The sequence below is a fragment of the Lithobates pipiens genome, unplaced genomic scaffold, assembly GCF_037356315.1.
Source record: "Lithobates pipiens isolate NorthernLeopardFrog02 unplaced genomic scaffold, aLitPip1_a1.2 Scaffold_13, whole genome shotgun sequence".
Classification (NCBI taxonomy): domain Eukaryota; kingdom Metazoa; phylum Chordata; class Amphibia; order Anura; family Ranidae; genus Lithobates; species Lithobates pipiens.
In genome coordinates, this window is record NW_027507718.1 from 387912858 (window position 1) to 387939249 (window position 26392).

General features: G+C 40.8%; 1 protein-coding gene across 1 annotated transcript in view; it reads left to right on the forward strand.

Moving 5' to 3' along the window:
- SNX25 (sorting nexin 25) overlaps nucleotides 1-26392 on the forward strand; it is a 229212-nt gene that overhangs the window by 168990 nt on the left and 33830 nt on the right. The window contains exons 7-10 of the mRNA XM_077477313.1: nucleotides 12410-12600; nucleotides 16583-16714; nucleotides 16932-17204; nucleotides 19983-20147. Of these exons, the coding sequence (XP_077333439.1) occupies nucleotides 12410-12600; nucleotides 16583-16714; nucleotides 16932-17204; nucleotides 19983-20147 (761 nt within the window). The remainder of the gene's footprint in view (nucleotides 1-12409; nucleotides 12601-16582; nucleotides 16715-16931; nucleotides 17205-19982; nucleotides 20148-26392) is intronic.

The following is a 26392-nucleotide window of genomic DNA, read 5'->3' on the forward strand; positions in this document are numbered from 1 at the left end:
ATTATGGCCACTAGCTGTGGGGGGTGTATAATAAAGGGGCGCTAGAAATATAAGTATAACCATAAAGTGCATGTGCTCAATACTGCATAGTATAGGTGAATAATACTATAAACATACCATTATGTCAATCATGATGGTATGTTTATAGTATTATTCACCTATACTATGCGGTATTGGGGAACATGCACTTTATGGTCATACTTCTATTTGTAGCGCCCCCTTATTATACACCCCCCATTTCAAGTTCAAGGTTAGCTTATTAAGCACTTTGAGGGGAGCAGCTTATTTATACTTGTTACATTGTTACCTAGAGCGGAGTTCTTTTTCCTTTATAGCTGCTAGCTGTGCTCATTGTGTTCTGCCAGCAGGGACTATAGAACTGCATCAGGGATCCCCCATCAACACTCACTGTGTTGGAGGGATGAAGCAATTTTCATTCCTTCCTGTGGTAGAAGAAAATAATTGTATACTCTGTCCTGCCTAAATCTTTTAAGTCCTGAGACTTCCCAGTACGCTCATAATAAACCAATTCTTCAACTGTGCTACTGTACATACTCACTGTGTCTGTAGGCTCTGTAGATGTAAATTTTGCCGATTGCTGTAACAATTGCATTGGATTTACTCACTTTAGTCTGAAAGTCTGCAGAGTTTGCAAAAGCAAAGGATTTTGAATATATGCACAGGGACCCAGAATGCATTTATGGTGTCCCTACTTCTGCCCAGAAGAATGGCAGAATCCGACATCTGGATTTCATATGGAAGTAGGATTCAGCGTTTCAAAAAGGAAGTACACCACTATTAAAGCATTTTATTCAGTGGAATTTTTCCAGGGTATAGTGATTTGTAATATTACCCGTGTGTGATTATCTATATCTGTATTTGTTTCTGCTCTTTTTTCCCTTGAACAACTTTCTAAATATGTGCATGTGTTTGTGTTAATATGAACTTACTGGCAGGTATTTCTGTGCTTTTCACAGATGATTATGTAAATCTGTTCCCTAAAATAATCTGTGTTCATCTGTCCGTTATCACACTCCAAATGGCATATCAGAACCCAGGCGAACAGATGTCACTTCCTAATAAAATGCCATAGAAAACACTTTACTGGAATCGACATTAAGAGTGGCTTCATTAGATGTGAAGAGCCAAGTCAATTCAACATTTCTGCCTAAAGCAAGTCTTTCTGTTGACTTACGAAGAAGATAATCAATACAGTATAGTATGTTAGTAAGTGTAATAAACGGGACACACAAGTACTTGACAACATTCAGGAATGATTTCAGCAGCCACTCCTGTAGCGATAGTGCCTGGCCCTGTTTTGTCATTCTTGCGAGATTGACTTGGAAACTTAGTGGATGTAAACCCCATTCGTGAAATTTGACCTAATCGCATATCTGTAGTGTTTACTTATCGCTCTCCAAAGCTCTAAGTGTCCTTTCTCTCTGGTGCTCCATTCCTCTATATTATACAAAGCAGATTGCCGTTCTGTCACTACAGAAGACATGGATCCTGTTTCTCTGCTAAGCAGGGGCACCAATCCATGCCTTCTCCTAGTACAAACACCTTCCCCACAGTAGTAAAGCACATCTTGGGCACAAAGTTAACCTTTCGATCCCCCTGATGTTAAATCCTTCCCTGCCAGTGTCAGTATAGTGACAGTGCATATTTTTTAGCACTGGTCCCCATAAAGTGTCAGTGTCCCGACTGTAACCACAGTATTGCAGTCCTGCTATAATTCGCTACTGGCCACCATTATTAGTAAAAAAAAAAAAAAAATATCCCCTAGTTTGTAGACGCAATCAATTTTGTGCAAACTAATCAATATATCCTTATTACATACGTTGAAAAAAGACAAAGTCCATCTAGTTCAACCAAAAAAAATATAATCCCATATACACAATCCTATACACACAGTTGATGTAGATTGGAATTTTTTTTTACCAAAAATATGTAGCAAAATATATTTTGGCATTAATTGATGAAGAAATTAGATTTTATTTTTTTACTTTTTTTATTGGATGTTTTATGGCAGAAAGTAAAATAAATATATATTTTCCCAAAATAGTAAGTCTTTATATAGTAAGTAACATTAGTAAGTAACATTGTACTACTCTTGGGGAAGAGATCAGTATTTCCTTTTTCTTTTTTTTTTTTTTTTTTACACATTATTTGCATATAGCAATGAATTTAATTTTACATAATGAAATCCATTCAGTTGTTTTGTTAAAATTAGCTGTGATTGGCCACATCACTGTGACTAATCACAGTTAGCAACACAGTTGTATAAATTATATGGCTTGAAAGGAAGCCATCCGATGTTTACAACTGTCATGTCACCGGTTGTCATTGGTTACAGCTGTCACATGGTACTGACAGCGAACAAGTACAGTGATCATTCAGCTGTGTCCTGTGGGTGCAACTGGTGACAGGTCGTGCTGCGACTGCATGCGGGGCGCGAACCAGGAGTACATCATATGACGTCCACCCAGATCGACGAGAGGCCAGCCCTGGCATTATCTGCCCATAGTCCAGAGGGGAATGGGTCCATATTATGAGTATTTTCTGCTTTCACTTTGTCATGTGTCAGTTGAAAATTCTGCCCTCAGTCTTGACTTTAGCTGAACAGAGCACATTTTATAAACTATATCCCACCTCTAGCACACATAATGGTCTTCCCCCAGTGTGTGTACACCCTGAGCGCACATATACATTGGTCTTTCCTCTTTATTCTTCCCCAAGACATACTCTCCAGTTTCACTCCTCACTGTGCTGTCCCCACACTCCCATCACACAAATTACATATCCCTCCTGCAGACATTACTCACTGAACATTCAAACAAAGTCTGGAGATTCATACTCTGAGTGAAGCTTCATTCAGCAGAAGTGTCTGCACCTTCCCTGCCCATAAAAGGAGAGGAAGCTGGTTTGTATATGATGGTCCTCTGTTCACATGTTTTCAAAGTTCTACCAGGTGAATGTTTAGGCCTTGGCTGATGTGTGCTTGGACCACAATGTGCTTCAAGGTGTCATCTGACTTTTTTTTTGGGTTCGTAACTCTTGTTGGCAGTTATGTTTAACTATATTGCTGCCTACCATCAGTTTATTGCTTTTGTATGTCCCATTGTCTAAGAATATAACTCCTGTGTCCTGTACGGTACAGTTGAGTTGATAGGAATTTCGACTTACCTGTAAATTCCTTATCTTGAAATACAGTACATGCCTCTGTCCTCTGCTTGATCACTCATTTTTGCTTGCTTAAAAACAAGAGAAAAAAAACCCAAGTCGCTCGCAGTGGGTGGAGTTATATGGTGTGCTCTGGCAGCCCTAGCAAGTTTTTTTTTTTTTTTTGCCCATGTTCAATCATGTGGAGGTGGCTGCATATAACCCATGGTCTGAGAATACAAGTTCTGCATTCTGTTCGATACTACAAGATTTATCTGTAGTCACAACAGGAGTGAAATGAAATCTCTCCAAAGTGAGGGACTTAGATGTCATTGGAGCAAGTGTCCCCATCAGATTTCCCCTCTTACTGTTTTGATGAGAATCAATTTTTTTTTCACCCCTTTTTATTCTTGGCAACAGTGGTCACTAGGACAAATAGAGAATGAATCTCTTCATCGAGAGTAATAAAACTTGACAAAGGTTCTAATCATTCACCACTATGTCCAAAATGAAGTAGGAAAGTTTTGGCTTTAGATGTACTTGAAAGAATTGACATTACAATTGTCTATGTTGTTCAGCCTGCCATGGGACAAAGTCCATGTAGTACTTTATCTCATGTTGCTAGGTGCTTCCTATGTCTAGTTATGAAGTCTGGCCTATCCCCTTCCCCATGCAGAGATTCAAACCACTTGTAAGGAGACCTTTCCCTAGTAACTGCAGAGTTTCTCAGCTCAGAGCACTTTCTCAAGACAAGTTGCGTCAGGAGTGCAAGGAGAGGAAGATAACACACCCCCTCTGCCTCTGCGTTCCTCTTGTCTTAGGGAAAGTGCTCCAAGACAAGCTGCAGTTACGATGTATCCATCTTTTTCCAAGCTATTTAATTTGCCGGGTAGGGAAGATTGCAGGTTGGACTTCATAAATAAACTTAGGAAGCACATGGGCAACATGGGACAAAGTGCTATCTCTACCCTGTCCCATGGGAGAACGGTGTAAAACATTTTTCTTTAAAGCCTAATGCACATGGGTGAATGTAAAATTCTGTGTTTGTTCTGTGCACGGAATCCTAGGTGCAGCTTACAGCTGCCCATAAATCTTTGTATAGCACGTGGACATATTCCTGAATTTGGGAAGTGTGTCCATACGATATATGCAGGTGTCAGTACCAGCATACTCCTGTTGTAAAGCGCTGCGCAAACTGTTGGCGCTATATAAGTCCTGTATAATAATAATAATAATAATAATAATCCTGTGTACATCTGCACACAGCCATTCATGCAGATTCATGTGCATGGGGCCTAATGCAAAGTTATGCCTTATAACACTAAGCAAAATTCAATTATTATGCTGTCAAACTATAGCGGATTTAATGATCTTGAGGATCATCATGGTTTGTGTTTTATACTAGTAATGTTTCTAGTGTTAATGAAACAGAATGAATGAAGCACATGTATCTGGGATTTTGCTGGAGCTGATTATCTGGGAAGATAATTCTTGCTGTGCAGTTGTGAATCATTTATTCACCATTCACCAGTTTTTTTTGTTTTGTCTGGCACAGTATTAATATTACTTAATAGTTAAAGGTCAAGGCACACCTTATAAATTAATCAGGTGTTTAACCTTTTGCTTGCACTTTCAAGCGTGTACTTATAACCCGATTGCACTATCTCTCCATGTAGGTAAGGATCTAGACTGACAGCTGCCATTCTGTGCCAGTGTTTTGACCACGAACAGCTTGGTTTAATTCAAAGGTAGATAACTGTAAATGCAATGCCTATAAATATGTAGGGTTAAATAGACCAGATCACCTTTGCACACATGTTAATTCATATTTAAAAATACATTTGTGATCTTTACTCACTTTCCAACTTTTTTCAGGGGTTAAAAAAACTAGGAATAAAAAAAGTGTTGACCACAATAAGGAGGCTGCCTGCCATTGCTAATATGGTCTTTGTGCTCAAGCTCTGGGAATGTAATGATTCTAGACCTAGCCCCTCACTACAGTCATTGGTGTATTTTTATTATCTGTGGGTTTTTTTTAGGCTAAATGGTTACTGTTTTTATTAGAGCTGCACAATTAATCGTTAAAGAATCGAGATCGCAATTCTACCCCCCTTGCGATCTTAAAGTGGAGTTCCACCCAAAAGTGAAACTTCTGCTCATGTCTCCTCCCCCTTCAGTGCCACATTTTGGCATCTTTTGGGTAGGGGAGCAGATATCGTGTATCCTGTCTCCACTTCTGGGAGTCTGGGCCACGGCAAATGACATCAGTGGTTTGGCTCCCTCCTCCTTTCCTGGCCGCAGGCCCAAATGGCGGCAACAGTGCGGTTGCAAATTGCCAGGAGGGCGCCATATGATGCCCTCCTGCAATCTCGCTTCCCGCACGCTTGCTGGACGGTTATCGGCATTCTGTTTCCTCAAGCTGACGGTGTAAGGAGAGGAGAACCAATAACTGGCTTGTGTGAAAGAGACATGGGCACTGTTAGGACTGCCCTGATTACCAGTGTACATCAGTTCTGCTAATCGATGCCCACCAGTGCAGCCTCATCAGCGCACATCAGTGAAGGAGAAAAATTACCCATTTGCAAAATTTATAATAAACTATTAATTAATAACTATTGTTCATGTTCATGTTTTGTTTGTTTTTTCAGTCTTTTTGTTAAATACCTATATATATATTTATTAAATACCAAAAAATTATACATATTTCATATAGGTACAGTTTTGCATGTCCACTCAATTGTCATTCAAAGTGTGACAGCTCTGAAAATTGACATGTGCAGGAAGGGGGTAAAAGTGCCCGGTAGGTAAGAGAACATGTGAAGTGTGTACATGGCAGCTCTGAATTTTTGACATGATCAACAGGTATTTATTTTAATTTGTCAAAAAGATATGCCAAAATGCTTTTAGGGCGAATTCTTGCATGCTAACGCACCTGCACAGTATGCAGTGTATTCCAGAGCCTTTTATTGTGAATGGAACCCAAATGCACTATACAGCATAGTGTATGCAGAGTTTTGGAAAAAAGTCATGCACGCCTTTTTTTGGTGTGTTGCCTTCCTATTTATAACCAATGGACTGCCTTAACACAATGCCATTTAATATGTGCAAAAATGAGCATTATCAGCCATTTCTTCATTCATTGCAGTCAATCTCCCTAGTGTGATTGTGTCCTCTGGTATATTTAACAGACCAAAGGGGAACAAATAAGAGAAATACATTGTTAGGGGTTATAGACACTTTAACGTTTTACTGTTTACATACACTTTACTAGTCCTTAGACATGGCTGCATTTGTTTTCTTCTTTTTTTTTTTCTCAGGCTAAGAACATTTTCAGCTGGTACAGAAAACACCTGTTGATCTTGCCAGAAATGCTGTGCACTTGTCATCTCTTGTGAGCTGAAATGATTGCATAAACAATGTTATCTTCCTTTTGTAAACTACTAATCACATCAGCCCCAATGTAATGGGGATGAACAAAGGCAGCCTGGGTGGCAACCACGACTCTATTAGATATAGTGGAGAATGAAAGTAACCACTCAGGGACAGAGGAAATAGTTTATTTACAGGAATCTAAGGACTCCTAAATTGCAATATTTTACAATTTGTGTTGTTTTTTTGTTTAGATGCAATTACCGGTTAGTAGTGGATAAAGGATTCTCATGTTTGCTGTATAGAGGGAAGCCAAGGGGATGAGTTTGGAAATTGTTACCTGAAAAAGAAGAGGAAGTCAGAAAAACTTGTTAGGATGTAGAAGCAAAAAATAAGTTTGGAATAGGTTTGAAGAGCGAAATGGAGGCAAGCAAAAGGGTAAAGACCTCTAGAAGTATAGATAAATAGGTAAAAAAAAAAAAGAAGTGAAATGAGGGGAAAAGGCATTGGGTAATGTTACTGTCTTATAGTAGCTGAACTGAATTATTACATTATAGGTATGATGTATACATTATGGAGGTTGCCATCTTTTACATGTAAAAGATGTTTCTCAAGTCTGCCAAGCACTGCATTGTATATATAAAGGTGCCCATTCTACCAGTCCATCTGTCATGAAATGTGCCTTTTAGGGATGCGCTGGCCACTATGGGTGTGTGAAGGCAGTTAGTGTCTTCTAGTTAATGTAACTATAGACACTTGGTTAAATAAATATGTAAAGTATAGCCGCTGTATGTGTTTTTTTTGGGTTTTTTTTGCCATCTCCGTTCACTTCCTGTCCCAAAATAGGAAGTGAGAGTTAATCCCTTCAAAGTGAGGGAATACTACTGGGGTGTTGACTGGGTCACCAGAACTATGATAGAAAAGGACCTGGGGGTCCTAGTAGATGATAGGCTCAGCAATGGCATGCAATGCCAAGCTGCTGCAAGCAAAGCCAACAGAATATTGGCATGCATCAAAAAGGGGATCAACTCCAGAGATAAAATAATTTCTCCCACTCTACAAGACTCTGCTCTGGGCACACCTGGAGTATGCTGTCCAGTTCTGGGCACCAGTCCTCAGGAAGGATGTACTGAAACGGGGAAGGGCAACAAAGCTAATAAAAGGTCTGGAGGATATTATTTATGAAGAAAGGTTACAAACACTGAACTTAATCTCTCTGGAGAAGATACGCTTGTGAGGGTATATGATTTCAATATACAAATACCATACTGGTGACCCCACAATAGGGATAAAACTTTTCCACACAAGGGAATTTAAAAAGACACGCGCCCATTCATTAAAACTAGAACGGAAGCGGTTTAACCTTAAACTGCATAAAGGGTTCTTTACTGTTAGAACGATCAGGATGTGGAATTCCCTTCCACAAGCAGTGATTTCAGGGGGAAGCATTATTCATTTCAAAAAAAACTATTAGATGGGCACGTTAACGACCACAACATACAAGGATGTAGAATGTAGTATGAACATATAATTATACACACAAGTTGGACTGGATAACACTGGATAAAACTCTCCAACTATGGTTGCCATTGTAATCTTTTCCCTCTATTACTATTCTGGTGTGACAACTGAAAATTTAGGATCTTATACTTTTATTTTCAATGATAATGGTAAACAGGACAAATAGGGAGGGTAACTCTCCCTTAAACGGGGGGCACAGACAGCCGAAACCCTGACAAGTGTTCTAATCCCTCTCAACTCTATCAAAAAAGAAATAAAAAAATTGCCTTTAGTTACACTCTTTATTTTTTAATGTTTTGTTCACTAGTAAAATAACTTCAAACCTGTTCTTTTGCCGAGCTGCAACACATCAGCTGAAGTTTGGAATTGGTCCTAGGGAAGGTGGAATTTAGGTGGATTTACAGGAAGGGGAGGTGTATTACAAATGTATGCAAATTATTGAGGTTTCAGCAAGTAATGTAATTGAGACTACCACATAAAAGGTATTTTACTGACTTGAATTTTATCAATTCTAGTAATAAGGCAGACGTTTGAATTTGTCACACCACATGATATTGTTTTAGTGTGGTTCACAGCTTAGACGATAAGAAGTACTGTAATCTGTTGGTTTCCAACCAGGGGCATGTTAACCCCAAGAGTTGCACCATGAGATGATTAGGAGTATGCAAAAACAATGAAATGGCAGAATAAAGCATGAGTACAGACTACCGCCTTTCAGGAGTGCCTGCACACTCCATATTTTTACAGTATTTTTTTTGTTGTGACTTGGGGAAAAAAATGTTATTCAGTTGTTAAGTGACACTAAGCAGGCACAGTGCAGGCCTTGGCAAGCAGGAAGATTAGCAGATTCTAGCAGACCACCCCTGGCCTTAAGTCTGTGCAGCAGTGCCTTACCCAAACACCTGTCTCAATACAGGACTCAGGGAAAGGATCCTCATTGGGCATCACTGCCTCCATTGACACTGCACTGCCACATAATTATGCCCAGTGCCCCAAAAAGCACCCGCCTGCGATCCGATGCACACTAGTACTAGAGGAGAGCCTGGAGACAAGGAGTCTGCTGAAATTGATGAATGTGATTAAAGTCAGTAAATTAGTTAATTCATCCAATGTTTTTTAATTTAACGATTGGGCCAATTATTTACATTTGCAACATATGATTATGAAAAATTCATATATTTGAACAGTAACTATATCATTTACAAATATTGGTATGAAGGGTAAAGTTTACAGGAATGGGCTGCAAAGGAAGTTAAAAAAGGTTGGGAAGCCACTGCTGTAACCCGTAACGGGCATCTACATTGACCTCATATAATTGAAGAGCAAATGTTTTAGTCTTGTAACGGTCTGTTAACTAAATGTCTAAAGATATATTTTTTTTTTTCATAAAAACGTAATGTTTGAGCTCAGCTTGGTTATGAATGCTTGGTGAAAGATAGAATAGGATGAAAAGTAAAGTCTGCCCCAAGCAGACATGGGTGACAGTTTGACAGGAGGAGATTGAGACTTCCTTTACAGTCAATGTGTACACGTTTGTCCTCAGAGCTGAAGAGAAGATACAAGCTAGTGTTGAGGCTGTGCAAACTACATCAGATTTTCATGATGGAGGCTATTACCCCAGTTATTTACAGTAAGGACATGTCCAGGTTAATGCCCAAAATGTAATTCTCTCTTTGAACAGTGGTATCATGGCACACTTTGCCTGAAAACAAGAGTAGATGACTCCTGAATGCATTTTTTTATGTGACACATTTTGTTCATCATTAAACCAAAAGTTGATCGTTTCAAGTAAAGCGAGATAAAAGTTCCATTTTATTTTGTTTGTTGCACAATAACTATATTTGATGGTCTTCCTTTGGATTATTCTATACCTACAGAGGTTAAACTTGTAATAAATACCGTACATGATGATTTCTGATTTGTATTTTAATCCTTGTTTTTTATTGTATTATAACTGTATCGTCTCCCTTTTATATTGTAAAGCAATGCGTAAACTGTTGGCGCTATATAAATCAAATAATAATTTGGGAATACTATTTATTATATGAGCTGTGTAAGTCCTTGGAAGGTCAAGAGGACCTTTTGCGTGTGTGGGGTACAAAAAAAAAAACTTTCATCCCTCAGAATTTATTGAAACCCCCCCCCATTCAATCCTAAGAGCAGTGGGATTAAAGGCTTTTGTTTAATAAAATCCTCCACCCGTGAAAAGTGTGAACGGTTTTTAATATGATAGTTATTAGATGGTGATTGTGATTTAGAAAGTTCTCTCTACTGGGAGACTATGACCCCTTTTTTTTTTTTTCTTTCTTTTTTTTTTCCAAACGTGCCCTCAGGCCTAAAAACAGTTCATGTTTTGCAGATATCCACACAAGTAGTTTCACTGCATTTCTAAGACACTAATTTGAGGTAGCTGGCTATTATAGTTCTAATTGCATAGGAGCTATGTGTTTACCTACATCCACCATCCAGCTTAAAGCGGATTGCCACCCGTTTGTGTTTATTAAAAGTCAGCCGCTACAAAAATTGGCTTTTAATAAACAGACAGTCGCCGGTTCCACGGTCCAGCAATGTGGCCACCTGAAGCTTCACTTCTCTCCTTCTCTTTGCGGCGCTGGCATTGCAATTGTGGGCACTTGGCTGTGACAGCTTGTGGCTTCACAGCCGGGTGCGCACTGCACATGCGCCTGTCGCGCTGCGCTTTCTGAATGGCCGAGTAGCCTTCTGGGACCTGTGATGTGTCCTAGAGAATTGCAGGAAGGGAGTGAGGATAGAACTGCTGCTCAGCATGCGACACCATGAGCGGAAGTGGGAGCTAGGTACCTGTCAAAACAATATACTTGCCCCCCTCCCCCCAAAATAAATGCCATCCATGTGTGGCATGTCAGGAGTCCTTAAAGTGGAAGTTGCACTTTTGCATGGAACTCTTCTTTAAGGAGTGTAGACTTTCTTTGCTACTTGTTTTCAGTACATCCCCCACTTAGTGTTGCTAAACCTAGGACCCTGCATTCACTATATCTGGTTTCCCACAGTACACGGAACACGGAAATGCAGTTATTTTAGTAGTATCAGTGTCTGCTTAAAGCTTGTAGGAGGAGTTTTCATTCTACTCTGACTGTCCTTTGAGGCTGCAGGATGCCTGAACCGCTGCCTATACAGTGCTAAGTGGCCTTTTGCCAATTATCCCCCAAGAAAAATAAAATTCTAACAATGCACGCCAAACAGCCCCCAGGGCTTTGTACTGTCAGATGACTTGGGGACTGTGGAAGAAGGGGAGGTTCAGAGAAGACAGGATCAAACAGCCTTTTTACACAAGGCAGGGAATTAACCCCTTAGGTTCTACGCTGAGTACAACAAGCATGCTTTACTGCATATACAGACTGATTTTACTGTTGTGGTTTTAGCAACAATTTAACACTCTATGTCCAGGTACAATCATTACTTCCCTCATTCAACCCCGCTGCTTTAGACAAGGTTGCTAAACTTTTTTTTTAATGCCCACCTAACCACCTGGACCCTGTTTCCTTGCAAATGCTACGATCACCCTCTGGCTGTAGCCTACACTCTCGAACTCCTATCTTTAATCTCTCCTTCTTTTCTGTCATCTTACCCAACACTCTAAAACATGCACTAGTCACCCTCATACTTAAAAAGCCTTCTTTGGACCCTACCAATTTTTACTCCCAGGTCTTGCCTCCACTACTGCAACTCCCTCCTCATTGGCTTACCTTCACATAGGTTATCCCCCATTCAGTCCATCATGAATGCTGCTGCCCAACTCCTCCATCCTACCAACTATTCAGTGTCTGCCATCCGTCTCTGCCAATCGCTCCATTCACCCAACAATTTAGGTTAAAAATGCTAATAATAACTTACAAAGCCTTCCACAACTCTACCCCCAGCTACATGACTAACCTAATCTCAAAATACCAACCTACTCGTTCTCTTCGTTCCTTCCAAGACCTCCTGCTCACTAGCTCCCCCGTCATCTCCTCCCATGCTCACCTCCAGGACTTTTCCAGAGCCTCTTATCCTATGGAACTCCTTACCCCAATCTCTCCGGCTGTCTCTTACTCTGTCCACTTTTAGACAATCCCTGAAAACCCCATGTAACAACTGTGCGTTTATTTTCTCCATCAGCTTATTCCCCACAGTTATCACATTCTGTATCACTTGATTGTAGATTGTAAGCTCTAACCAGCAGGGCCCTCTAATTCCTCTATATTGGAATGTATTGTAACTGTACTGTCTGCCCTCATGTTGTACAGCCCTGCACAAACTGTTGGCACCATATAAAACCTGTATTATAATAAAAATCATAATAATTAACGTGTTTCGTTATATTTTATGTCTTGTTCAGATTCTAAAGGCAAAGAGACTGCAGCAATGAAAGCTGACCTCCTACGGGCTCGTAATATGAAAAGATACATCAATCAGCTGACTGTTGCCAAGAAGCAGTGTGAGAAAAGGATCAAACTACTTGGGGGTCCAGCATATGACCAGTCGGATGATGGAACCTCAGATGATTCAGATTGCCCGCAGAGCCAGAAGGTACTGCCCTATTGACAGTACTTAAAGTGTATCACTATGGTGACTGTATTAGTTTACTTGTTACCCTCAATCTTCACCTGGTGATCCTTAGGGTGAAGAAGCACACTCACTGTGCTGTACCTGTGAAGTTTTAAGCAGCGTTATCACCCTAAGGCTGGGTTCACACTGCTGCGGGGGGAGATCCGGATGTGATTCGCACCGCAAATCACATCCGATCTCCGTAGCGATGCGAGTACAGCCATACAGATAGTATGGCTGAATTCGCATCGCTCCCGCAGCAAACTCGCACGGAACCCTTTTTTTGGTCCGCAACAGAATCGGATCGCATGGGGGTTCACACCATGCGATCCGATTCCTGTGCGAGTCGGCAGATCGCACTGCGATATGCGGACGGATCTGGGGGTGTCATTAACATATCATTGACACTCCCAGCCGTCCGCATAGGGCAGTGTGACCTGCCGGCGGGAGTAATGCGATGCGGGAAAACGCCGCGGATTCGCGGCGTTCCCGCATCGCAGCGGTGTGAACCCGGCCTAAGACGGGACTCATCCCCTTCTTCTTTTCTCCATAATCTGATTCAAATGTGAACTGAGCAGGGCTGATAATGCTACTTGAGGTTTTTAGTTCAGCGGAGGCAGAGTACATAGGAAGTACTGGATTTTTTTGCAAGATCAACATTTTTTTTTTTTTTTTTTTTTTTTTTTTTTTTTTTAGCAATACACTTTCACTGGTATTTTTACTGGTATATTTAACAGAGAAGGGAGCACATAAGATAAGTTACTTGTTTGGGTTTACAAGTATCATGCATTCATTTTTCCCCCTTTTTTTTCTCTGATCTCAGGCAGTTATGTCATATGTGCACAGTTCTAGTCACTAGTCTGTCTACAGTAAAAACCTCCTGTGTTTTTTGTCATGAATAATCATTAAACTTTCAAAATCCAGCCACTGCTGATTTAAAGCTGAATTCTGCAATCTACCTTTAAATGCTCTCTTCTTTTCACAAGATCTGTCCATCAGATGCAAAAAAAAAAAAAGGATTGAAATACTGGAGACATCACTAGTAATGGCAAAAATACTTGCTATGGCCAAATGCAGGTAGGTGGGTCCTGTGTGGTGCAACACATTATCTCCAATGGAGCCCTGTGCACCTCACAGAACTGCATATCCCATTTTTTTGGTGGTAACAGGGGAGTACTTTTTTCTCTGTCACCATCTCTTAACCACAATCTGCTGTCACAGGCAGGGCTGGAAAAGACAGCGGTATTACCTTTTATGTAATTTGACGCACCCTTCTAGATTGTAAACTCTAATGAGCAGAGCCCTCTAATTTCTCCTGTATTGAATTACTACTGTCTGCCCTCCTGTTGTAAAGCGCTGCGCAAACTTTTGGTGCTATATAAATCCTGTATTATAATCATAAAAAAAATATTGGAAAAAGGAAAAATCAACTTAACTACTACAGGCCTGCATGAGTAAAGACTACAAGGGGCTGTTTAATGGCCAATTGCCCTTGCACAGGGGAGAGCAGTGGCGTACAAAAATTCTTGTATGACGAAGGATTTATTTTGTTTAATTGCTTCCGATCATGTGCAGTCTTTCATATCCGATTTTTCTCATTTGAAAAAAAAAAAAAAAAAAAAAAACAGTACCCATTGAACAAAAAATGTTGGTCCTGTTCACATACAAGAAAAATTTTGGAGTTTGTCCCTTCAGAAATTTTTGTTTGGAAAGTCTGAATTGAATGTCGTAAGTTGTGTACACACTACGAAAATTTAACAATTGTTCTTCGCACGGAATTTTTCTATCTTTATTTTTTTTGTAATTTTTTTTATATAGTGTGTACCTGTGTACCTTTTTTAGGTATATAGACTCCCTCCGAAATACAATATACAGCTGTACCAAGATCCCAGGCCTCTTTTGATATAATGAAAGCCGCCAGGGATAGCTGACATCCTTCTGTATGTAGTGGGTTGTGAGGCATGGTGGGTTTATAGTTAAATTTATTGAGTGCCGGACACTTCTTGGATGCAAAAGAAAGTTTATTTCTTTTAACAAACCTTCTTGGGGGAGTGAGGGTTAGGGTCAGGACACCCTTAGTTAGTTGCAAGATTAATTGGCAGGCTCTGAGACTTCAATAGGAGGACAGCCATTCAGGGCAAAGGCATCCAGCAAGATGCCACGTCTGCATGTGTAGGAATGCTGTCTCCTATGGCAACAGTCTTTAACCGTTCCAAACACATGGCTTAACAGTTCTTTCACTACAATATACTCCTTGTAGTTCTTCAATACACTGAGCTCCATTGAGCTCATTCAATCTTTATGGTGGTATCTTCCTGAAGCATCACCCTCCTGGCCTGCTCCATCCCTGGCTTGACACACAAGGCTGCTCTGCAAGCGTCACCTCCGCTGGCTGGGCCCCTGGCTTAATTCCCACTGAAGTTTCCTGATTCTTCACTGTCACTGGTTGATAAGAACACTGCTCCCGTACTTCAGTTACTCACTGTGGTCCCTGGTAAGCCGAATAGTCCCTTACTGGCGACAGCTTCCCCTCTACCTCCTACCACAACAGGTTCTCTGGCCGTCAGAACCGTCACTTTTGGCTGAACTGCAAGCTGCAGTCCCAACCCTGCGCTACTCTCTTGCTTCTGAGTAGGCCCTCAGACAGCCTAGCCGCCAGATGTCCCCGGGATAGGCCCAAACTCCAGCCTAGCAGCCTGGGAAATACAACACACGTCCACCCAAATATATAGGCTCTCCCAGCAGGCCAAGGCATTTAAGAAAACCCCTGCCCATTGGCTGAGATACCCTATATACCAATAACCTGACCTTGCCTTGCCCTTCTCATATCCAGTAGCACCAAGTACCCAAGCACCTAGTGGTAGAAGAGAAAAGTGCAACTACGCCAAACTTATTGAGAAATCAATAGATCTCTAGCAATCAACCAGGATAACTACGCCTGCCAAGTAAATTTGTGAGGAGCGGAGCAACCCTGCCTAAACTCCAGGGTGCTACACAGCACTTTTTATGAAGATCAGTGCAGGTTTTTGTACTATACTCTCTAACCTCAATGAAGAAAATAATTAATCTGCATGTCAGTTTGTAGAAACATGTTCCATTCTTGATCACTGAAGTGGTTGTGAAGATGGCAAATATGAAGCGATAGCCTGTGCATTATTCCCCTTACTCCAAACTATGGCCTTCCCAGTTGTTCAGGAACTAAATTTCCCATCATGCCTAGTCATGTCTTTTGAATGGTCAGAGTTTTACAATGCCTCACGGGATGTGTAGTTCCGCAACAGCTGGAGGGCCGTAGTTTGAAGGTCTTTGCCCTAGAGCATAGACTATACCAGATACTGCTCTCATATTTTGTCTAGTACAAAAGTGCACATTGTGAAGCTACAGAAATTATTTATAGTAGAGAAATGAGAATTGAAAAAAAATTGAGAACTATTAATGTGTATATTTGGAATAAAAAAAAAATACATTTATTCTTCAATGATCAGGAACCTGGTCTCTCTTCCCCCACCTTCTTTAGCAGCGCACTTTGAGTAGCCAGAAGAGTGCTGGGTCAGACTGCCAGTGTCCTATCAAGGGAAGCTCAATTTATGGTTTGTGTACCAGAAAACACTTGGGTTTCTGGGCACCAAGTGTGCTCATTTGAAAAATAAATTCATATTTTTGCCTGCTGCAGGTTGGTTTCAAAGTGTAAATCATATTTAAAGTCGTGTACTATAAAAATAGGTAATTTTGCTTTTATGACCCTGTTGCTGTAGTCATAATTTAGTTGATGTCATTTTTTGTGTGTAATTTACGCAACAAGAAAATATATAGAGAATTTACTAATAGGTGATTTGACTGAAAACTTGATTGTTTCTCTACATTGAATGATCACACTAAATATCTTACCTTCAGTATTGTGCTTCCAGATGGACTACTAGTATAATTTTCTACACAGTTTTATATATTTTTTTTAATATTTCAGATTATTCAGTTTGATGACATTTTGGCAAACTCATCATTCAGAGAACATTTTAGAGCATATATGGAAAAAATTGATAAGAGAGCGCTAATCGGTTTTTGGGAATCTGTGGAGTACTTAAAGAATGCAAATAAGGTAAAATAGAAATTTTATTATAGTTATCTCTCGCTAGCTAGATTTTGTTTTTCTTTAATTTTCACATTCTGTCTCAACAAGTTTAAACTTGGGTAATCATTCCATTGTTAAATATCATGATGGTTCTTCTTTTATGTAACAAAACCCTTCAAATGCACTTCATATTGTTGGATACTTGGTTTTGTCAACACCAATAACACTGTACTTTTATCTACAGTCTGAAATACCTCAATTAGTTGGTGAAATCTACCAGAATTTCTTTGTTGAAAGTAAAGAAATACAAGTAGAAAAGCCGCTTTACAAAGAAATCCAGCAGAGTCTTGTGGGCAACAAAGGGATTGAGGTGTTCAACAAAGTCCAAGCTGATGTCTATGAGACATTGAAGGACAGGTTCTACCCCTCATTCATCGTCAGTGATCTCTATGAGCAGCTGATTCGGCAAGAAGATACGTCGTCCTGTTTGTGTGTCTCCGATGACAAGGATGAAGCAGTGAGTATTGTGCACGAAGCTATAGATTTGCCCTTGAATGTACAATATATAAAAACTCTGGTCGGCCATAAACAACCTAGTAATACTCCTATTTTGATGGCATAGTCAAGCTGATTAGGGCTACCATGTGGGTTTGTGAGGAGTGCATATGTATTGGAAGTGTTTAATATAGGAGGTGCTGAAAACATGTGCACAATATAAAGTAGTTGTGAAGGTTGAAGGTTTTTACCTTCATGCATTCTATGCATGAAGGTAAAATACCTTCTGTGTTGTTCTTTCCCCACAGCTCCCAATACTCACCCGAGGTCCCTTTCGATCCAGCAATGTGCACGAAAGCCTCGGCTGTCCCGGTACTCCGTCTACACATTGACTGAGACACAGCAGTGGAGCCATTGGCTCCCTCCCACTGTTGTCAATCACAACCAGTGAGCCAATGAGGAGAGAGGGTGGGACTGAGCTGCGGCTTTTTGCGTCTTAAAGACGCATATAGCAGGACTCAGGAGTGAGCACACACCAGTGACCCCATAGCAAGCGGCTTAATATTGGGGGCAAGGGATAGAAGCCATAAGCGCTGTAAGGGGACCTGAGAAGAAGAGGATAGAGGCTCTGCTGTGCAAAACCACTGCATAGAGCAGGTAAGTATGACGTTTGTTGTTTGTAAAAATGTTTTTCATTAAGCTTAAAAAAAGAGGTTTATAGTTGCCTGCTCTTTGCAATGATATTGCACAGTGCAGCCACTTGCCCCCTTTTCTGGGGTCCCCCGCCAGCACTGTCAGCAACTATTCTGCCCTAGCCAGGCTGTGTACCTCTATAGGTGCACACAATTTGGCTCGGCCCCGCTCCCTCCTCAGAGTTTGACAGCAGCAGGAGCCTGTAGCTCCTGCTGCTTTCATTGAAGCCTGTGAGAGCAGGGAGAGGGAAGATAAGAACCGAAGACAGGCACAGCACTGGATTTATGTAGGACTCAAGTAAGTGTTGGGGGGTGGGGGAGTGAGAAACAGGCAGTGGAAGTTTTTTTTACTTTAATGCATAGAATATATTAAGGTAAAAAACAAAAAACTTTTGCTTTTATAACCACTTTATTTCTGCAGTTCTTCTGCTTTAAATGTTTGAGGGCATAATTGGATCTCCACTTAAGCAATAGTGTAGCAAATATTGACTGAGTATATACAGTATGTTAAAGGAGAAGTCCAGCCTGAGCTAGTTTGGCTGGGTTTTTCTTATGGGTCACAGGAGTGCCATCCATTTTGCACTCCTGTGACCCGTTTTTCATCAGAGAGCGGTCTGATGTCCGCTCTGTGTTGATGTCACTGGACTCAGTCCAGGCACCACGTCATCATGACAATAAAGTCTGGATCTGCCAGGTGCCTGTACTGATGCCTTTCTCAGCCTTTCAGAGAGCCTGAGACGGCCACTCCCTGCCCCTCCACAGCTCAGTGCTCCAGTGAGCTTGGAGGAGCAGAGAGGAGAGCTGCTGACTGATGGGCAGCAGCTCTCCGTTGGGGGAACTTAGAGAATCCGGCCACCAGCAGTGTTCGGTGGCTCGGTTCTCAGTGCAGAGACCGCGGGGTACAGATGCAGCATTGGTCTGATGCTGCATCCACCTAGGTAAGTATGATGGGTTAAAAAAACAAAAACCTGCTTCTCTTTTAATTATCACATGGTGTCTAATATTGCCATTTACAGTGGAATACCATCCAAGGCCTTTTTTTTTAATTTCCAGCATAGTTTGGATGGATTTAAGTCTGTATTTTAATTGCGGCCTTTGTCCTCACTGTGGGGATTTTCCCTTTTACTATTGTTGTGCTCACCAACACAGGAAGAGAGGGGAATCTGTCCCAACAGATGGCACAAAAACCAATAATGGGGAATCCTTCCCGCAGAGCTATTGTGGTGTCCCAATGGGGGTATGTGGGGAATGGTCCCTGCCGGTAGAACATGTGATTATTGCTAGAGGTTATTGCCGCTGGCAATAATAGTATGCCGCAAATCCGACATGCTGGTTGTACCCAAGTCGATCGATGGATTGTCCTGGGTACATTCAGCCTGCCCGTAATAGTATGGTTAGAATCTTGGCCAGTCCCTGCTTAACTAACTGAGATTCAAACCATCTATAGGAAGCCAGCTTAAGATAACTACTGCTTCTCCCCACTGGTAAGATTCCCCATGTTCGTGTGTGTTCACCAAGACAAAAGAAACGTGGATATCTTCCTATTGGGAACACACAACCTTAAAAACCTGACAGGTTCTATCGCTTTCCCCAATTTAGTAAGAGTTTAAAAAAGGGGGTTTAGTTAAAGGGGTTGTAAAGGTTCGTTTTTTATCTTCTAAATCGGTTCCTTTAAGCTAGTACATTGTTTGTTCACTTACCGTTTCCTTCGATTTCCCTTCTAAATGTTTTTTTCTTTGTTTTCTTTGTCTGAATTTCTAACTTCCTGTTCCTCCTCAGTAAGCTGTTCAGTAAGCTGTTCTGGCTGATTAAACACTGTTCAAATGATGGTGTGAAGTTTACTGAGGAGAAACAGGAAGTGAGAAATTCAGACAAAAAAAAAACATTTAGAAGGGAAATTGAAGGAAAATGTAAGTGAACCAACAATGCACTAGCTTAAAGGAACCTATTTAGAAAATAAAAAACGCTTAAATGCTCCTATATACAGTTTTTTTTTTTTTTTTTTTTTTAAATGTAGGAATTTCTGTGTAGAAATGCTGTGGAATATTGTATTTGGTATTGGACACCATCTGCGTGAAAAACTCTTCATGTCCTCTCTTCTGATCCAGAATCAAGTGTGTGAAGGTGTGGAAGAGATCCTCGATGAGTGCAGTAGTGGTATCACTGAACAGGCCAGCTATGCTGTCAATAAACTGCGGCAGCTCACAGAGAAACTGGAGTACAAGAGACAAGCCCTCAGCTCTATCATCAATGCACCTAAGCCTGACAAGAAGGTACAGCCAAGGAAATCTCATGAAAGTTTCCAGTTTGCCATATTGTTTCTGTTCACTTCCTTTTTTAGACAACATTAACCATTTATCTGTTCTTTTTTATGTCCTTTATCAATATATATATATATACACAGTTGTATGCAAAAGTTTAGGAACCCCTGACAATTTCCATGATTGTCATTTATAAATATTTGGGTGTTTGGATCAGCAATTTTTTGATCTATCAAATAACTGAAGGACACAGTAATATTTCAGTAGTGAAATGAGGTTTATTGGATTAACAGGAAATGCACAATATGCATCAAAACGAAATTAGACAGTGCATACATTTTGGCACCCTTGTCATTTTGTTGATTTGAATACCTGTAACTACTTAGCACTGATCAATTGGAACACATAATTTGGTTTGGTGAAGAGTGGCAACATGGGGGCCTCAAAACAACTCTCAAATGACCTGAAAACAAAGATTGTTCTATATTATGGTTTAGGGGAAGCCTAAAAAAAGTTATCGCAGAGATATAAGCTGCCAGTGTCCACTGTGAGGAACATAGTGAGGAAATGGAAGACCACAGGCACAGTTCTTAAGGCCAGAAAATATTGGAAAGGCGAAGGATGGTGAGAACAGTCAAAAACAGCCCATGGACCACCTCCAAAGACCTACAACATCAACTTGCTGCAGATGGTGTCACTGTGCATCCTTCAACAATTCAGCGCACTTTGCACAGGGAGAAACTGTATGGGAGAGTGATGCGAAAGAAGCCTTTTCTGCACACACATCACAAACGGAATCCCTTGAGGTATGCAAAGGCACATTTGGACAAGCCAGCTTCATTTTGGAATAAGGTGCTGTGGACTGATGAAACAAAGATTGAGTTATTTGGTTATAACAAGGGGTGTTATGCATGGCGGCAAAAAAACACAGCATTCCAAGAAAAACGCTTGCTACCCACAGTAAAATTAACAGTAGTAAAGGGGTCCTGGTCGTTATGCTCTTTTTGTTTGTTTTTTTTGATGGTGAGGCTGGGGGTTGAGATCAGAGGCTTAACAGGGACAGTCAGGCATATTCAGACGGAAAGGCCTCAATGGCAGCCTTCGTATTTTTCCATGAATACAACAGTAGGTTTCCACAAAAGCTGAAGGATTTAGTAGTGTTATTCAGAAAATAAGTTGTATTGGATTAGTGTGACTTCCCTGTGCCTTCTGTGATGAAATATAAATATTGATGACTATTTAAACTAAGCCTGTCTGCGCATGTAGTGTTAGAGATTTCATGATGTTTGCAGCCAGGACAGAAATGTCCATAATTACGTGGGGAAAATGCAAAGTGAATTAATACTACTTGGTGTCATGGAAACAGAAGGCTTAAGGCCTGCTAATGAAAGCCTAATTAGGCATATTTTTGGTAACCATGTTTCCATAGCTATTGATTAACTCTATTTCATACTATATTGTTGTATGTATGATGTGTCATACTGGAAAATAGTTTAATCCATCATGCCGCTGTTTTCCCCTGAGAATCTTTTATCCATCATCTTGAGTTTTACTGTACAGGATCTATAAAAGAAGTGACTGCTTATCTCAGAAAGGCATGTAGGCTGTATGTGTGTGTGTGTGTGTGTGTGTGTGTGTGTGTATATATATATATATATATATATATATAATGTATGTATATGAGAACACATAGGCTCCTTTGGAAAATGGACCAACTGAGTTGATCATTCAGTTATTTTCATTAGATTCTGTGCTACTGGCTCCTGAAGATGTGTGCAGTTATGTACTGTATGTCTGACAGGATACCAGCACATAGCTTGTTTTCTAGTTTGTTTCACTGAATCATTAAAGTGTGTCTCAACCCAGGAACAAAAATGTTTTATATTGCAGTTTACTAGTTCTTAGATGTGATGTGATGGCTGCATTAGTTTTTTTTTTTTTTTTTTTTTTTTTTTTTTTATGTATTCCTTTGTTTTCACCTGGTGATTCTGCAAGTAAAGAGACTTCTTGATCTGGTATGACAATGCTTACTGCACTGTATTAGGACAACAGAAACACACACGGACTACAGGACTCTTCCCATCTGCTGTAGTCCATAATAGAGGGGTGTAGGTGCTGTAGTTCTCAGAGATAGAGAACAATGTAACTGGTAAGAGTGCATGGACAGGAAGCACCGTATAAGCCGAGTTTCTCAGCATTTTCTTTAGGCTGAAAAACTCCTCCTTGGCTTATACTCAAGTGGCGGTGCCCATCTGAAGCTGTACCTATGATAACTAAAACAGCGGGTGTCTCCGGCTGTGTCATGCCCATCTGCAGCTGTACCTTTGATAACTAAATCAGCGGGTGTCTCCAGCTGTGTCATGCAGTTGTTGAGACCATCCATTGTAACAAAGCCCTGCCTCCTCCTCGTCCGTGATAAACGGAACACTGATACAATGCTGGGAAAATGTATCTGTTTTCCATCCATCACGAACGAGGAGGCGGCGGGGCTTAGTTACAATGGACGGCCGCCGAACAGACTGCATGACACAGCCGGAGATACCCGCTGTTTTATTTATGAAAGATACAGCTGCAGATGGGCATGACGCAGCCGGAGATACCCGCTGTTTTAGTTATGAAAGATACAGCTGCAGATGGACATGACGCAGCCGGAGATACCCGCTGTTTTAGTTATCACAGGTACAGCTGCAGATGGGTATTGTTTACCCAGTAGATGCTGCTTTTACCACCCTAGGCTTATACTTGAGTCAATAAGTTTTCCAGTTTTTTTGTGGTAAAATTAGGTGCCTCGGCTTATATTCGGCTCGGCCTATACTCAAGTATATGTGGTAATCAGCTCACAAGATTTTCTGCAAAAACAGACAGTTTTGCACTTCCCTAACAGAGATAACAAAACTCTGTCAAGGGTAAATTTAACAGACCCAAAAGGCAAAGTGGGTTACATACACTTTAAAATCACGTTATAGCCGATAAATGCAACTCTCCCGTTTTGGAAGGACATTCCTGGATGTCCTCCCACATATACGCACCCCCTGGGGCATGCTCTGTTACCATTGTGTGCCTTGGGCACAGTAGATCACAGATCGGGGTAAAGGGCCAATCACAGCAGCCCTTTACCATGTGATCAGCTGTGGTCACAGTGTAAACAGACTGAATCTTTGTTGGTTATTGGCTCTCCTTTCCTCACATAAACAGGGTGTGAGGAAAGGAGAGCAGATCTGTGAGTGACACAATAAGTACAGTATTTACACTGATACACAGTGCCCTGATTATCCGTGCAGCCCCATCTGTGAAGAAGAAAATTTACTTATTTGCAAAAATTTATAACCGAAACGCAGGAAAACTTTTTTCAAAATGTAAGGTTTTTTCATTTATTTAGCAATAAATAAAATACTCAGTGGTGATTAAATACCACCAAAATAAAGCTCTTTCTGTCTCAAAATAATGATAAAACTTTCATTTGGGTACAGTGTTGCATTGCCGAGCAATTGTCATTCAAAGTGTGACAACGCTCAAAGCAGGATGTGAATATGTGTCAAAACATTCACAACAGTGCTCCAATTATATCCCTACTTTGGTACAAAGTAATATAAACACTTATCTTTATCTTTCAGGATTTCTGCCTGAGTAATACCAGTTGTATGCAATCCACAAAATGAATGCCTTTTTATTTTATTTTTGTAGTTCTAGGAATTTGACTACAATTTAAATATTTTAACCACTTTCCCCTCTCACACCCGTTCAACCCCTATGGACCAGAGCAATTCTTACTACTGAGTGGGCGATCAGAAGACCTGTGGGTTACTACTGAGTGGTGGATCAGCAAAGCTGAGGTTACTATTGAGTGGGGCATCAGCAGAGCTGCTATGCTACTGCGCAGGGGATCTGCTGAACAGGGGTACTAATGAGCTGGGGATCTACTGAGGGGGAGTTTGCTGAGAGTCTGCTGAGAGGGCGTTTGCCAAGCTTCAAAAAAACATTACCGAAGTTTCAAAAAAGCATGTTGAAGAGGTAGGTGCTTTAATGTGTGACAGGGCTGGTTCACACCACAAAAATGCACTCCAGATCTGTTCCGAATGCGCTTCTGCATGCGCATTTGTAATGCATTTTTGATGTATTCTAGTGCATTTTTGATGCGTTTCCGGATGCATTCCAGGTACTTGTACCTGTTTTTTCACTATACTAGTGTCCAGTGCATTTTTAATCCTTTTTTGATGCATTTTACTGCGTTTCAGTACAGTCCAGTTCATGTAAAATGCAGCATGTTCTACTCTGAAACCGGAAAGCCCTGGAAGTGACTGCGCTGGTGTGAACTATGCCATTGGAAGAGATATAACCTACACTCTATGCTTTTTTGATGCAGAAATAACTCACTTGACTGCATGTGGTGTGAATTGGCCTTTGAAGCAAGTGTAAACAAGCCCTAACAGACCTTGCAAGTGCCAGAAGTTGATGTGCCAGAGTTGCACTCAGCTCCTAAATGTTTAATATTTTTGAGGGCATTCTTGTGGACTGAAAGGTGTCAGCCCTGCTTAGTACATTTTGTTAAACTACTGTATCACACATTCCCTCTTCCCAACCTTTTGCATAGGCACTAATTGCTATGTAATCCAAAGACCAGAACTAGCGCCTTCACACACTCCCCCCAATTTGAAATCCATTTGAGTGCTGGTGCGTGTCCTCAAATGCAAACTGTGGGCGTTTGGGAATATGCACCCACACCCATGCAAATGTCCGTGGAGCCGCAATCCGATATCAATAGGACTGACTTCATGGGGATGCATGGAACACCTGTGAATGTACACATTAGTATGCCCTGTTGGAACGACGCTTAACTGTAAAAGATTACCATATTGGCGTATAACACGCACGTTCCCCCCTGAAAATAGGGGGAAAATCACAAGTGCATGTTATACGCCAACATCGTATCTCGGAGGGGGACAAGTGGTGCCGGAATTCATCGAGCCGTCATCTTCTCTCCACTCTGCTCTAACGTCACACACAGTCCCTCCTCTGCCACCGGCATTGGACCAGTGTTCTGTCTATCACAGGAGCTGGTCCAATGCCGATGGCGGAGGTGGGACTTTGTATGTGACTGCCGACTGAGTAAACGGATGACGGCTCGGTGATTTCCTGCGAGAAATGAGAGATGGTGAGCTGCATTGATGGGGGAGATGGGTGCAGATCAGGCAGCACGTAAGCTGCAGATGGGCACAGATCCGGCTGCAGATTGGCGCAGATCCAGCTGTACTGAAGCTGCAAATGGACACAGATCAGGCTGCATTGATGCTCACTGACCATTATTTTGCTTCAAAGTGGTTTATTTAAAAAAAAAGTTTTTTTTTTCCTGAAACTTCCCTCTTAAATTGGGGTGTGTGTTGTACACTGACACGTGTTATATGCAGATAAATACATTGGTCAGTGATTTCAATGGACTAGTATTTTCCCAACACAGTAAATGAACAGTTGAATTTATAAAATAATTATATATTTTTTTTCATCTGCTATAAAAGTATCTTGTTCCAGAAATAAAACAAATATTAACACTAAATGTAAAACATAAACATATTAAAAACACAAAATGTGTTTGGAGGATAAAACCCCTACTAACTGCTGTCTGCATAAAATTCATACCCCCATTTCCTGCCTGGGTTTGTTGGTTGTTTTGTGCAATTGATATTTCTGTGAATAGAAAATGCAGATCAGTCTAGTTATCAGAAGTAATTTATAAAATTATAGCAGAACAGCTCCAAAGAAAGATGTCATTTGGTATTCTTCTTACCTTGTGTAGCAGGTCAATCCAACCTGTAAATGTGAACAATAAATTTATCATGACTGTAAAATGGAAAGGCAAACTTGTGAAAACACAGAGGTAAAAATGTTCTACAAAGACTGCCGGTAGCTATCTGTTCTGTGTACCATGAGGATTGCTAACCTCTGAGCATTGTTTCATTAAATGCCACACTTTTATTAGGAGACGCGCACACATTTCTCAAGAACATTGTGAAAAGCGTTGGTAATAAAAAAAAAAAGGAAAGAAAAAATACAGGAGAGAGAAATACAGAATAAAATAGCTTAATTGAATGAAACAGAAATCCGTCTTCTAGCCATTACAATGTACATAATCTGCTAAAAGGATTCTGCGCTTGCTAATGCAAGAATATATCAGATGAGGACTCTTCTGTGTAATGCACAGAATGGTTTGAAGTAGGGCTTCTCTTTTTTGTTTTTTAGTAATCACCCTTTGAAAGCAACCA